The sequence below is a fragment of the Phlebotomus papatasi genome, chromosome 1 (genome assembly GCF_024763615.1).
Source record: "Phlebotomus papatasi isolate M1 chromosome 1, Ppap_2.1, whole genome shotgun sequence".
Taxonomy (NCBI): Eukaryota; Metazoa; Arthropoda; class Insecta; order Diptera; family Psychodidae; genus Phlebotomus; species Phlebotomus papatasi.
In genome coordinates, this window is record NC_077222.1 from 45,132,263 (window position 1) to 45,146,277 (window position 14,015).

The following is a 14,015-nucleotide window of genomic DNA, read 5'->3' on the forward strand; positions in this document are numbered from 1 at the left end:
TATGCTTTAGTTACAACGTTCAATGATTTTCAAAATTCGTCTAGGGGGAAGTTGAGCATCCTTGAATTGAGGTACCTTTGAAATTGATTTTTTTCTCCTATTTTTAAAGGAATTGAGGCTTAATGTAATTTAATTTAGCTTCACAATATTGACTTTTGGAGCTAAATCATATTACAGTAATGTCCCCAGTTCCATTTAAAAATAGGAGAAAAATGCTCAATTTTAAAGTTGCCTCAATTCAAAGGTGCCCCAGTTGCCCCTACATTTAATAATTTAAATAAAAATCTTTCACGAATTTATCCAATGACCTCTTATTGCAGAAGATATTCGAGAAGTAAAAGATTCATTAATAAAACATGCTTTGTTTATTAAAAAGCCTTTTGTATTTATGCCCTGGCATTTAATTTGAAACAGATGTTGAGGGTTGTATTGAGTATTTTAAAGACTTTTTTTATTGCATAATTTCTTTGTTTTAAATTAGGTCACGACGACCACAGTGAAGAACGGTGTAAAGACGACTACAACGACCACCTCGACTGTTGGTGCAAAAAGGCCGGGATCTCTTACGTCGCGCACAACAACAGCAACAACAACCAAAAAAACAGCCACAAAGGTGGGTGCTTCGCCGACAGAGAAGAAGCCCGTGTCGGCAGTGACTGAGATTAAGGCAATTGAGGTGACGGAGAAATTGTCAAATGGTGATTTGTTGCATACTGAAAAAATTGATGGAATTGATGTGGTGAAGAAGGAAGTGGAATCTCAGAAAATTCTGGACAATGCTGCCCAATTGATAATTGACCTCAAGAATGACTAAGTGCATTGTTTATCCTAATCAAAAAAAAAAAACTTTTCTTGGTCACACATCTCGCATAAGAGAGACTTTTGACACTTAAAAAAAATTTCATCATCACTACTTTATCATAAAATAATAACACATGAAAAAGAATGGGCAGATTGTGTTGAGGATGAAGAGAAGAAGACGATAGCTATGAAGACAATTGATTGATTGTGGATAATGTTGAAGGTAAATAATTAGATATTTTTTTGTCCCTTTTATGTGAAATAATCAAATTTAGTGCAGAAAACAAAAACTGAAATAATTTTGAAAAGAAAAAGAGAGATATTTTGGGTAACAACGACGGTTTTTTTTTTATCCTAAAAAAAAATATTTTGATCATTATTTGTGTTTATATTACATCGTCGTGAAAGACGATTTATTGTTTTTCTTTTTAATTATTTCTTTTTCTATAGGATCCATTTTGAAATTTTTTTTTGCTTTGCACATTTTATTCAAATGTTTTATATTTTTTTATTTGTGCCCTTGCGAAAAAGAAAATTAAATAGGGTGAAATAATAATATGTTTTATCCAAACAACTAGTAATCTGATAATGAATACATGAAAATATTAATCTGATTAATCTATTGCAATACTAATAATTCAATATTGATAATTAACATAATGGCGAGACATGGTAAATTAAATAAAGGATATGATGATTATTGGGAATGAAGAAATGTCTTAAAGTGTAATTAAATTGATTTAAAAAAGAATTCAAAAGGAATGGAAATAACTGATATGAAAGTAGTGATTAAATGTGCTTATCGTAAAAAGAAAATCGGAAATATAAGATGATGGAATTAACGAAAGATTTCGTGTGAAAGAGAGTTTAAATGGATCACAGATTATGCACTTAAAAAAAAAACAGCGTAATTTCTCAAAAAAAAAGTAAACTTATAATAACTATTTAAATTAAACATAAACTATAGAGACGAAAATCAATGATAAAGATAAATAACTGTTGTCTTGGTAGAAGCTTGATAGAAGAAGAAAAAAAAAAGAAATTTCATTTTTAAAATGAAGAAAATTAGCTTCATTGGATTTGGGAAGAAAAAGCGCCAACTGAACAAAACAGTTCAGTGCAAAATAATTGAGTCAGATCAAATTTAATGTTTCGAGTTGCCTGTTAAATGTTGCTTTGCCTTATTACAGTTTTTACTATGTATTTTTAAAATAACAGTAAATAACAATTTTAAAGGATAACTGAAATATTAACAAGAGTATCATAATGAAAATTAGAATTCGTGCAAAAAGAAAAATATAAATTTAAAAAAAAAATAGTGCGAATCAACTAAAAAAAAATCGATAATTTTTTTCCTTCTTCGATATTTGACTTACGAAATTTATGAGTATTATAGGAATCTTCATTTCTTTATTTTATTTTTTTTTTTGTAATATTCTGAATACAAAGACTTATGTTAATTTGTTTAATTTTTCCTTCAATCTTTGTCGTAGTGTTGAAAAATTGCAAGAAAAAAATTTGTGAAAATTTATCCTGTTTCTTTTGTGTGAAGAGAACAAAAATCACAAGAAATTTACTATAATAGTGAGATTGCACTATAAAAAAAAAGCTATGGCTTTTGTTTTCTATTTACGTTCGGTTTTATTTATAAATTGATAATTTTCTGTTACTGAATGATTTTTTTTCCCTAAATTGTCATTCAACAAGAAAAAAAAGAAAATTGATGATTTTATTAGACTTATATAAAATAACAACAACAAAAAATCAACCGCTAAGAAATCAGCACGTTTTTTGAATAAATGCGAATCAGCCAGAAAATTTTTATATTTCAAGATGAAAAAAAAAAGAATTGCAAGAACAAAACGTATGACATAAGATTTTTCTAGATTGTAAAGCATTTCTTACATATATTATTTTGATATAAAATATATTTATAAATTTTATGGAGGACACAACATCCCCATCTCTATTACACCACAAAGCGATTTCCGTATTCCAGAAGGCAGTCCCGAATGTTCTGCTGACAGAGTACGTAGTCACGGAAGGGTGGCACGAGATTGTCACTCATCAACTTGAGAATCTCAATGTACTTGCGTACGGCTTCGTCCACATTTCCAGCACGATGAAGTCGCTCTGCGGTGCGATTCATCACGTCAATGTCTTGCATCGCTTTCAGGCCCTTTAGCAAATTCGTAAACTCCCCGCAGTCCACACAGCGGATCATAAAGTCGTTCGTGTCTACTGGAACATTGATTACTTTTCCGCAATCGCCTTTTCCTTCACAGCGGAAGCGCAGGAAGTCGTTACGCATATCCTATATCAAGAGAAAATTTCATACTTTTGATTGACTATCACAGCTTCTACTTTGAAAAAGACTTTTATTAAAGGACAAATGTGTCTTATGGAAATTTTGTTAAAAGGATGTTGTTTAACAATTTGACAAAGTTTTCCATATTGTTTATTGGAGAACATCCTTGTACTAAACTTTTCTTGTCAATTTGGATTATATTTACAGTTAGTATGATCAAATCAATTATCTTAGCCAGTCAAAATTCCGAAAGTCAAAATCCCGAGCGCCAAAATCCGGAGTGTTCAAAATCCTGAAAGAGATGAAATTATATAGAAGATAATGTGTCGAATAATTTCCCAAGATACAGAAAATTTCCTTTTTCCTTCAGCAAACGCGGGTGCAATTGTGTGAGTACAACTCAGTCCCGACATTAAGTCCTTCGGGATTATGCACCTGACGGAATTATGCACACACAATTATGCAAGTTTGCCTACCCTTGGGAGTCAATTTATGAACTCATTTTTGAGATACGCCTGAATGTATACTATGGTGCAACGCGGGACATTTGAAAACATTTTGCTACTTCTTCAGAATAAACCTTTAATTTCTTTTATTAAGGTAATTTTTTTTAATATTCTAACCATTTATTGAAGAACTGGCCAAAAAGTACTGTTTGTTAATCCATTTCTGTTAAACAATTGAATCTTTGTTTGAGTTTGAACTACTTATACTCCGTGCGAAATTCTCTCTACGCCCGATTTATTCAAAAGAATGCCCCTGCGGTTATGCAAAATTTCTCGATGTATAATGCCATTTCGCGCATTTTTTTCGGTCCCGAAATTGTGCATAATCCCGGGACTGAGTGTAGACACTCTCTCTCTCAATTCGGTCATCAAAGTTATTGTTAATTCCACAAAAAGCATTCAATTATGACGAAAATTGTCAACAAAATTGAAAAAGAGCCGATTGAGGGAGTCTACTGTAGCTATGACACTTAAGAATTCGGGATTTTGACCGGGACCCACAGTATCAAGGGCATAGACAAAATTTTAGTAAGAGATGGGCAAATTTTATATGTCAGTTGGTATTTGAGTTTTCGGTGAATGTATGTAATTTTTATCTAATTTTAGTGAATGCGGCTCAAAGAAAAATAAATAAAATTATTTATTATGTCCTTAACCCTTTAACGACCGAGACACTTTTTACGGACTGAAAATCAACAATAAAAATAAATCTGAGAAACATAATCAATGATAAGTCTTACATCTAACCTTGGAAAGTCAAACAGAGTCTGATTCGGTGTATTTTGACCCTCTATGAACGATAGGGACAAAAATAGCCCAAACATTTAAGTAGTTTTTCTGACAATAGGTACTAATGAATAATATTTTTCGCTTTAATGAAAAATATTACGTATGAGTATTGTAGTTTTTATTGCCAAAAAGGTTTTGCTTAAAAAAAATGGGAAGTATAAAAAATAAATAAAATCAATTACGAATTTCAGAATTCAAAAATTCGCCATTTTTTAGCTTAAATATTTACTACGTACCAAATAGCTAGAGATTTGCAAAAAATATTGTAGATTCCTTCAACCTTCTACTTTACAATTATGTACAAACATAAGAAAAACTAACTTTAGGTATAGTCAGGAAAAATTATTTTCTTTGAGCCAATTTTGCGATATTTTGAACGAAAATAGGAAAATATCTTAGCTCAGGAATTATTCTGTAGTTCCATGCAAAATTAACGCGTTTTTTTTAGATCTTTACTGTTCTCAAGTGTTTCTAAATAATCGACTTTACTATTGGTGTCTGTCATGACTGTTTTGGTGGTTTAGAACATTGCAAATATTACACACAAAGAAAAATCGATAAATTCATAAGCACTTGAGAACAATAAAGTGATAAAAAAAACATTAATTTTTCATTATAATAGCACCATTAATTAATCTTAGATTGGATATTTAGAATCTCAAAAAAATCGGAAAGTAAAAATTAAAAAGGCTTTAGGGTTCTTTTAAAAATATATGCATGAATCCTATTTTAATACAATTTTGACGATTTTAATTAAGTGGTTCGTATTAGCTATTATTTTTATTATTGGTTTTTCAAAGAGTGAATATTAGAGGTTATTTTTTTATTTAAAGGAAAAAGGGATCAAAAGTAGCTCGAATTTTCCATTTAAACTACATTTGAAACTTTTCTAACAGGTTTTCTGTTAAAATTCACCATAAATTCATTTCCAAATCGATTTTAACCCTCTAACGGGTAAGACCGCCTCCAGGCGGTCTTCACAAAATCACATTTACAGCGACAATAAAGGTTTTATTTATTTAAAAGTGCTATAGTGTCCTCGGTAATAGTCTTATAAACATCTCTTGAAAGTTTGAACTCATTTTGACTCTTCGTTTTGTTGCTATTCCCAGTTTTGTGTGACAGGTCAGAGAAAAAGCAACAAAAAATATTTGTGCAAAAAAACTCATTTCCAATTTCCATAAAAATACCGATTTAAAGTTATCTGACTAAAATAAATTTATCTTTTACTGAAAGATATGTCATTCTACTTTGTATATTTTATTTAAAAAAAATTGAAAAAACTAAAAATGTGAATTTTAAAAGCAAAAGGAGTTTCAAAAAATTTTTATATTTTCTCACCTAGCGTCTAAACTAAAATAGATAATGAAGAATGGATGGTTTTTTCGACTTTATTGGATCATAATTATCCTAGAAAACATTGGTTTAGAGCTTTTTTTTTGCATATTAAAGAAAACACCGTTAGAGGGTTAATAATTTCAAATTTTTAAGGGGTTAGGTCAGTTAAGTGGATCATAAGTGATAAGAAAAAAAATCATATTTTTCTCTATTTTTCTTCAACATAATAAAATATTTAATTAATTCAAGCTGTTATGTCCAAGGCACAATAACTTTTGTTTTGTAAACATGTTTTTGATATTTCAATGAGAGTGAATTAAACAGAGACCTAGTTATCTCGTTTTCTCTCATAGGAAATTTTGAAAACATATTTATAAACAAAAGTTATTGTGCGTTGAGCATAATGCATATAAAAGTACAACATATAAACAATATTTCTATTTAAAAATTTTAAAAATTAAGGCTCTGGGACTCTATTTTTGGACACCTTTTTGAAGAAAACATACTTTTCGGTGAAACTAATCCTTAAACAAAGGATTCTTGAAAAAAAGTGAAATTTGAATTTTTGGGAGAAAAATATCATTTTTGACATATTTTACAGCACATTTCGTCTTATAGAATAAGTTGTAATGACGTAAACATAAAATCCTTTTTTTTCAAGGACTAGTTTAATTCATCAGCTAAAAGGAAATATTTGTTTGTTGAATCTCAGATGAATCAATTGCGAGAAGTTCTGACCATTGAAAAGGTTTTCTTATAAAAAAAATCCAAAAATCAATGGTTGATGTTTTAAAATTTTTAAGTGACAATTTTAGAAAGCATTGTACTTTTTTATATGCCTAATGCCCAACGCACAATAAATTTTGTTTTGTAAACGTGTTTTTGACATTTTAGTGAGAGTGAATGAAACCGAGATCTAGTTATCTCGCTCTTTCTCGTAGGAAACTTTGAAAACATATTTACAAACAAAAGTTATTGTGTGTTGGACATAAGAATTTGAATTAAAAAAAATATTATGCTGAAAAAAATTAGAAAAAATATTACATAATTTATTAGTTTTCTTGACCCACGTAACCCCTTAATGGGGTATCTTGAATTGCAAAGTCAAAAGAGGTCTATATTTTTTTTGTTTTACTTAGATAAAGTATCTATGGATATTGTGAGAATTTGCTAACCTTTTCTTCAAGAGAATGTTCAATCAGAGCATGTGACACTCAAATCATCCAGTTTTCTCCGGAGTAGAGATAATAGAATTTCTGCCTCCACCCAGGATCGAACTGGACGTGCTCGACTCAAGTACAAAAGTGCAATTGGTTTAGTTTAGGTCGTCTAGTTATCTAAGAATACAACATAAAAATTTCAGAAGTCATTTTGAAATATTTCCAAAAACACAGGAACGAAAGCAAAGGGCACCAAACAAATTTGTAAGAGCTCGAGCGGAAATACAAAAATGAAACTTATTGGTCGAATGATATGAATGAATAATTGGTCTTTAGAATTAAATCTTTTGAGTCTTTAAAAAATACTTTTTTTTTTAATATTCAAAGGCAATCGTAAAAAATAGCCAAATTTGGTTTCCTAATTCAGGTTTCCTCATTAAGCAAATACGACAAAATTTCCACTAAAAAAATTTCCAAAAAAGATTTCTGAATGTTTTTTTTTTAATACATAAAAGAAAAAATCTTATTGAAACTTAGGCTGCTATTCTGCCATCTTTATAATTTTGTAACTGAGCAAGATCCAAGAAATTTGGTATTCTCACAGAAAAAATATTAGTACTCTCCAAGTATTTTAGACCTTGTTATAAAGTCTCCAACAAAGTTTTCAAATTACCATATGTTACATCCAAGAATTTTTCAATTCATCCAAAAATTCTTTGACAGTTCCATACATTTTCTTGTACGATCCAAGAAAAATTTAGAGGTCCTTTTAAATTTTGTAAAGTGAAAGCTTTGTCAAGGTTGAATTGAATATAATTACCGTTAAACATATTTTAATGCTTTTTCGTGAAAAATAACAAACCACTGTAAACACACAGTGTCAAATAATTCCGCAGATGATGCTGCACGACAAGTCTCCAAATTTTTTTATCTTGTTCGATTTTTGCTATAAAATTTCTTGGCGGCAGAATTGCTCAACCTTGGATTAACTCTAACAAGAATTCCAAATTCCGCAAAATCTTACAAAATTATAAAGATGGCAGATTAGCAGCCTTAATTTTGATAACCTTGCGGATTTCACAAACTGAAAACTTGCGAAAAACAACTAACAAGACTTTTTCTTGAATAAAAACTGGGAAATTCATCAGATTTTAGGTATTTATGAGTCTCAAAAACTTTTTCGCAAAGTTAGTTGTAAAAGATCACCAAAAAGCTCAATGTTAAACTGATTTTGATTATTTTCTGGTAGAATAAAGCGGAAAGCTTGTGAATTCCCTGGAAGCTCTTCTAATAAGAAAACATTCTAACTTTCTGTAATAAAAGTTTCTCAAAAGCTTTCCAAAAGTCCTCCCTCCGAAAAATATTTTGAAGTTTTTAATGTCAGATTTTGATTAATGGTTCTTTAAAGAATTCGCCATAAATCCATTATTAATTCAAATTAATTTAATGATTTTGGGCTTTTTGGAAAGTGATAAGATATACAACAAAAGACCTTTTAAAACCCAATTAAAGTTCTTCTTTAACCCTTTAAGGACGATTGGGTCACCGGTGACCCAAAAATGAAATTTTTCTTACGGCCTTCTAAAGTTGTATTTTGCTTTAAAAAGTCGGAATGATTTTTTTCTGACCCCCAATTTTTGACCTTCTCTTCCTTAAAGGGTTAAGTGACAAACTATGACCTTAAAGTGAGATAAATGTTAATGTCTATTTTTAATTTTATGCATTTTTAATCTATTGAAAATTGTGGAGGAGGGGTGGGCAACGGCCCTACGTTTCCAGTATTTTAAAAGTGAAGTAAACACTGAGAAAAAAGAGGGTGCGATTAACTTTTTTTCCTCATAACTTTAACACTTTTTAGGTGTAAAAATATATCAACATTTTTCAATGTTAATTGTACACCTTTTTAAGGGTAAAATTGACATGAAAAGGGTAACTTTAACCCACAATACACCTAAAAAGGGTAATATTTACACCGATTTCGGATCAATACTGCAGGATAAAATTAACATTTCCGGAATGTTATTTTAACTTTTCGGATTTCTCTCAGTGAAGACATGTTTTTTTCAAAAATAAAAATTCATGGTAAAGAGAAAGAACTTAACACCGTACTCTGGCTACTAGAAAGGTTTTTTTTAAGTAAATAATTCTTTTTCAATTAATTCTTTCGTTTTCCTTGGGACTCTGGAATAACCATAAAGAAAATAATTTTTAAAGCTATTTAGAATTTAAAAAAAAAATCTTTCAGATAATTGTGAAGTAGAAGTAGCATCTAAATTTAAGATCAGTTACAAGTAATTAGTTAAGCCTTGGAACAATTTTTAAAAACATATCAGAAAAAAATCAGTCTCAAGTGTCTGTCGTGTTCTCAACAACATTTTCAAGTGCTTTTAATCTATAAAATAACATAATTTTTATAGATCTTTGAAACACTATACTTTAAAGTTTATACTATTTACTAAATTTACTTCTTACCGCGAAAAGAGGCCAATTTTCCTGACAAGGAATACACATGCAGTCAAAGAAGTAGATTTGCTTCAGAGTAGTTCGTCTTTGTTCACGATCTTCCTGTGTATACAATGGACCATAATTCTCTGCAACGATGTCCCCTGCTTTAATGTTCTTGATGGCATGTACAAATACACGATTTCCACGGAAGTAGCGTACGACTCCAGGGTCACAGGAGTGATTGAAAAGAGCCACAGTGGGATATAGAGCTCCTCCGATGAATATAGTTTTGCGATCTGGGCTCAAAGGAGTTTTTCCCGCCTGAAGCTCAAACACTTCGTGAGTGTTAAATTGTAGAACTTGCAGAGTTCTTAGGACAAATCCTCCCATCTCATGGTAAGTATCTTGATCTTGGTGATCACCAAAGTAATCTCCAGCCTTTAGGCAACTGGTGAGAAAAGATGCCATTACAGTGTGCTGAAAGAGATCGTTGACTGATCTATTTTTCACATCAACCTTAAAGAGATTGCAGATTTTGCGATAATCACTGTTGGAGAATTTTAATCGATGTTCAAAAGGATAATCTCCTCCATTTTCTCTGAGTTCATCTCGAATTTGCAGGAAATATTCCACATCTCTCTGTGCCAATGCTCTCAGACTCAGATGGCAGATGATAGAAGTTCCTGAGCGCCAGAGAATCGGCAAGATTCCACATTCATATTTATGATAGGACTTCATGGCGATCGAGCGACAATCGTTTGAACAGAAAAGAGCATCAGAGCATGTTGTACAGCAAATTGGTGCTAAAAATCTCGAAAAGCAATTATGACAGTGTTTCTGGGCACTTCTTTCCAGGAGGGCTGAGCAATGTGGAAGTTCAGCTACGATCGTTTCGCCAACATTGATATCTCCGGATGCCTTTGCAAATCTACCTTCTGATTCATTATAATCAAAAGTAAGGGAGGTGTGCATTTGTGAAACATCTCCTTTTTTGGGTTTCTGTTTGGTTTTTTGATTTCCACACTTTTCGACTGTTTTCGTAAGCATCTTTATCATGATTTGAGCATCTCGCTCCATTTTCGCAAATTTCTCTTCGGGAAGATTAGCATCATCCAAAGCTGTAATTGTGTTTCTGTAAAATTTCGGATCAAAAAGCAATATTAAAATTAAATTCAATAAAAATGATAAATTTTAAAAATGAAACAATAAATTATTATAAATCAAGTGAAAGCGAGCGATCCGTCAGTCCTGGTTAAGTGTGAGGATATATTAGAAAGTGTAGCATTGATAAGTACTAGAATGTCTCAAAAAATAGCTTTGAATGGCTAGTCTCTTGGATGAAGTTGATAGAAAGCTTCTTATTTCTTTTTGTTTTTTTCTCAAAATTGGCCAAGCTTTTTCAATAATTTTTTGATATGTTTTACAGCGATGGCAGCCAAAATCCCGAATGTTCGAAATCCTGAAAGGGATGAAATTATATGGAAACTGAAAATGTTTAGAATAATTTCCCAAGACATAGAAGAGTTCCCTTTGCTTCCACAGCAAGCGCGGGTGCAATCGTGGCTATGACACTTTTAAGAATTCGGGATTTTAGCTTTCGGGATTTTGGCGTTCGGGATTTTGGCTTTCGGGATTTTGACCGGGACCCTTTTTAGAGGTAGTCCAAGCGAACATTTTGCTCAAACATACATATAACCGGAAAATTCGCCATTTTGAATTATTGAAGGTCAAAGATCATTGACCTTTTTTCAATTAAGGCCCATTTTGCAATAGATTTGGTTAAGTTTGGATTTTTTGGAAAGTTATTGTAATTTCGAACCAAGCTGCATCAGTCTTCATCGGTAATGAACCGGATAAGTACCGATTTTTCAATAATTTTACATCCCCTATTCCCTAAAAACCATGTTTTTTCGGTTTTTCTCAAAATAAGCATAAGCTTTTTCAACAATTTTCGGATATTAGAGCTAGTCTAAGCGAACATTTCGCTCAAACATACTTATGACCGAAAAATTCGCCATTTTGAATTATTAAAGGTCAAAGGTCGACCACTTTGGAGGGCTTATTTTTCAACCGATTTGGTTAAATTTGGATTTTTTGGAAAAGTATTATAATTTCGAACCCGGCTGCATCAGTCTTCATCGGTAACCCGATTTTTTTACATTGCATTTTTTTTTTAAATGCTTTTTACATTATACAATAATTTTTCGTTCGATGAACATTATTCTAATTTATTTTATAAGGAAAGAAATATTTAATAATAATAATAGAAAAATTGTAAGACCCGCGGGCTTTCTCTCTAGCACAGGTTTCCAAATGATTTTTCCAAAAAAATTGGTTTGGGTCTTCGACCTTTCTAATCTTTTATAAAATTTCAATAAAAACTTTAAATAATATTTACAACGATCCTCAGATAGCTGATTGTAAGTACATACAGTTTTTTTTTTATTTTTCAACTAGTAAACTGATTATTTGATAAATTATGCGATGCACTTTCATCGCTTTTAAAAATTTGTTGAGGATTTTAATTAAGCACTCTAGATAAGCAATTTACACTACAGTAATACTACTTAATAAAGAATAGAATTTTTAATTGAAAAAAAAAAAAAGATATCAAAAGGAAAAAAACAGACAGAGCCAGGGGATCGAACCCGCGTAAGGCCGTGTGTAAGGCTTATTTTTGCCACTTTCGGGATTTAAAAAAAAAAATTAACCCAATTTCGCACTTTTTGAATATACCACGTCTAATTTGATGCCTTTCTGCGTAGGTGAGCAAAGCCCAAAACGAATCTGAGATTGACGACTCGAGTACTTCCCTTGTAAGAACCTATTTCAGGAACCATAAACCTAGAGAACTCCAAATATTGACAATTTATACATTTTTTTTTTTAATTTTTTAATAGTAGTAAAATTATACCTACAAGCGTTTTTTTTGTATTACTTGCAATGTGCTATTTCTAAATTTGTTCATGGTTTCGAATTTATTTTTAAAGATTTGAGAATTTTTGATTGCAGATTGCAGGGCATTAGAACACGTAAAAAGCAAGCTTACTTGAAAATCCTTAAAATTTTATAATCAAATGCTTTGCATCAAATGATGCAAATGATTTATTAAGTTTTGAAATTATTTCAGAAAAATATACTATATAATTAATAGACCTTACAATGTTAAATCGGTAAGACCACATTATAACAAATCTAAGTAAATTAAATACATAGTCCCACTGGCCGAGTTGAGAAACCGGCCGATACAGGGTACTTTACCTTACATAGATACTTTTTATCTCATTTTATTTTTTTATAGTTTTTTTTTTTCAAAATAAAAATTATGTACCCCCCCCCGCCGCCAACAAAATTTGAGACTTTGCCCCCCCCCCCGCCTAACTGGAATCCTGGGTAGGGGAAACTGGGGCACTACCAAACACGGGGTAGCACCAAACACTGCGATTTTTTAATCAGATATTCGACTTCTAAGGACAAGATCTATAAGAATTTGTAGGCACTATAGGGATGCTTGCCTACTGAAGAAATGGTTGAGATAGTCCAAGTAGTTAAGAAATAAAAATTAGCGTTTGGTGCTACCCCGTGTTTGGTGGTGCCCCAGTTTCCCCTACGCCCTTGCAATCTTTTACTCTGTGAAAGTTTGTATTTTCTTTTGGATGAGTTCCCTTACCAACTTGAGAAAGCATTAAAAGGATAATCAAAATCAACTCACTTGAATGCTTGAAGTGCTTCTGCATGCTTTTCTTGAGCCAAGAAGCACTTTGCTTCTCTTTCCTTTAATTTGTACCGCATTTCTTTGGGATAGTTGGCCTCGATGGCTCTTGCAATGTCCTTAAGAGCTAAATCATGTTTTTCCATGTGATACAGGGCAGCAGATCTATTGGCAAAGATCACTGCCAAATCCCCTTCTTGATCATTCGGCGTGATAAAATAGCTCTGATTGTAGAGATCAAGTGCTTTTCTCCACTCTTTATTCTGAAAGGCAGTGTTGCCCTCCTTCTTGAGAGCCAGTGCTTTATCCAAGTTCTTCACTGATTTTTCACGTGTTACATTGAGACTCTTTACTGTCGTGAGGTTCGACACAAACTCACACCGATCACGATCATTTGATAATTTAGCAAATTTATCAAAGTCCTCGGTGGACATTGAGTTAAGGACATTGTTGCAGAATGTCTTGAAGAAATCTTGTGTCTTCACAATATTTTCCATTTTAATTGGGATTTTATGTAAAATTTTCCGGCACTCGTTCTTATGGTGATCAAAATGTGAGAGATCTATTTTTAACTGACACGATCACGTGTACATACGAAGATCTCATCGACTTTTGCCGTGCTTTTTCATCGAAGCCGCCACAGTGACCAGAAAATCTTGTCGTACTAGACTTTTTGCTGATCGTGCGCTTCAATGATCGTTTCGCAGGTATCGTCAGCATCGACATTCAGTCGTTTGTTTTGCTTCCATGCGGTTTGACGTGCAAGATTATTCTCTGATCTTCCAGTGTTTATTATCAAATTGCATTTTGATTCGGAGATTGCTCGCCGCTCACCGTTTCTTTCTATATACAGTGATCTTTGACACTAAATAATATTTTTCTTTAATGTTAATGGAATCTTGAAGTAATATTCTATCTAGTTTGAAGTGAAATAGCCATGAGAAATATAACATTTA

At 31.8% G+C, this 14,015-nt stretch overlaps 2 protein-coding genes across 4 annotated transcripts in view; one reads left to right on the forward strand and one right to left on the reverse strand.

Moving 5' to 3' along the window:
• Positions 1–2,756, forward strand: part of LOC129799357 (serine-rich adhesin for platelets-like) — a 77,454-nt gene extending 74,698 nt beyond the window's left edge. For both annotated transcript variants that reach the window (XM_055843174.1, XM_055843175.1), the window contains one exon: positions 482–2,756. In XM_055843174.1, the coding sequence (XP_055699149.1) occupies positions 482–814 (333 nt within the window). In that variant the 3' untranslated portion in view covers positions 815–2,756. The remainder of the gene's footprint in view (positions 1–481) is intronic.
• LOC129799360 (SET and MYND domain-containing protein 4) lies at positions 2,679–13,802 on the reverse strand. 2 transcript variants are annotated; one of them, XM_055843178.1, is made up of 3 exons: positions 13,060–13,802; positions 9,375–10,479; positions 2,679–3,115 (listed from the first exon to the last, which is right to left on the reverse strand). In XM_055843178.1, exons 1-3 carry the CDS (start codon positions 13,554–13,556, stop codon positions 2,771–2,773), a joined length of 1,947 nt encoding a protein of 648 aa, XP_055699153.1. In that variant the 5' UTR covers positions 13,557–13,802; the 3' UTR covers positions 2,679–2,770. The 2 variants fall into 2 exon arrangements, with proteins under 2 accessions (XP_055699153.1, XP_055699154.1); XM_055843179.1 differs by having other exon boundaries at positions 3,114–3,401.
• Positions 13,803–14,015: the final 213 nt, after the last annotated feature.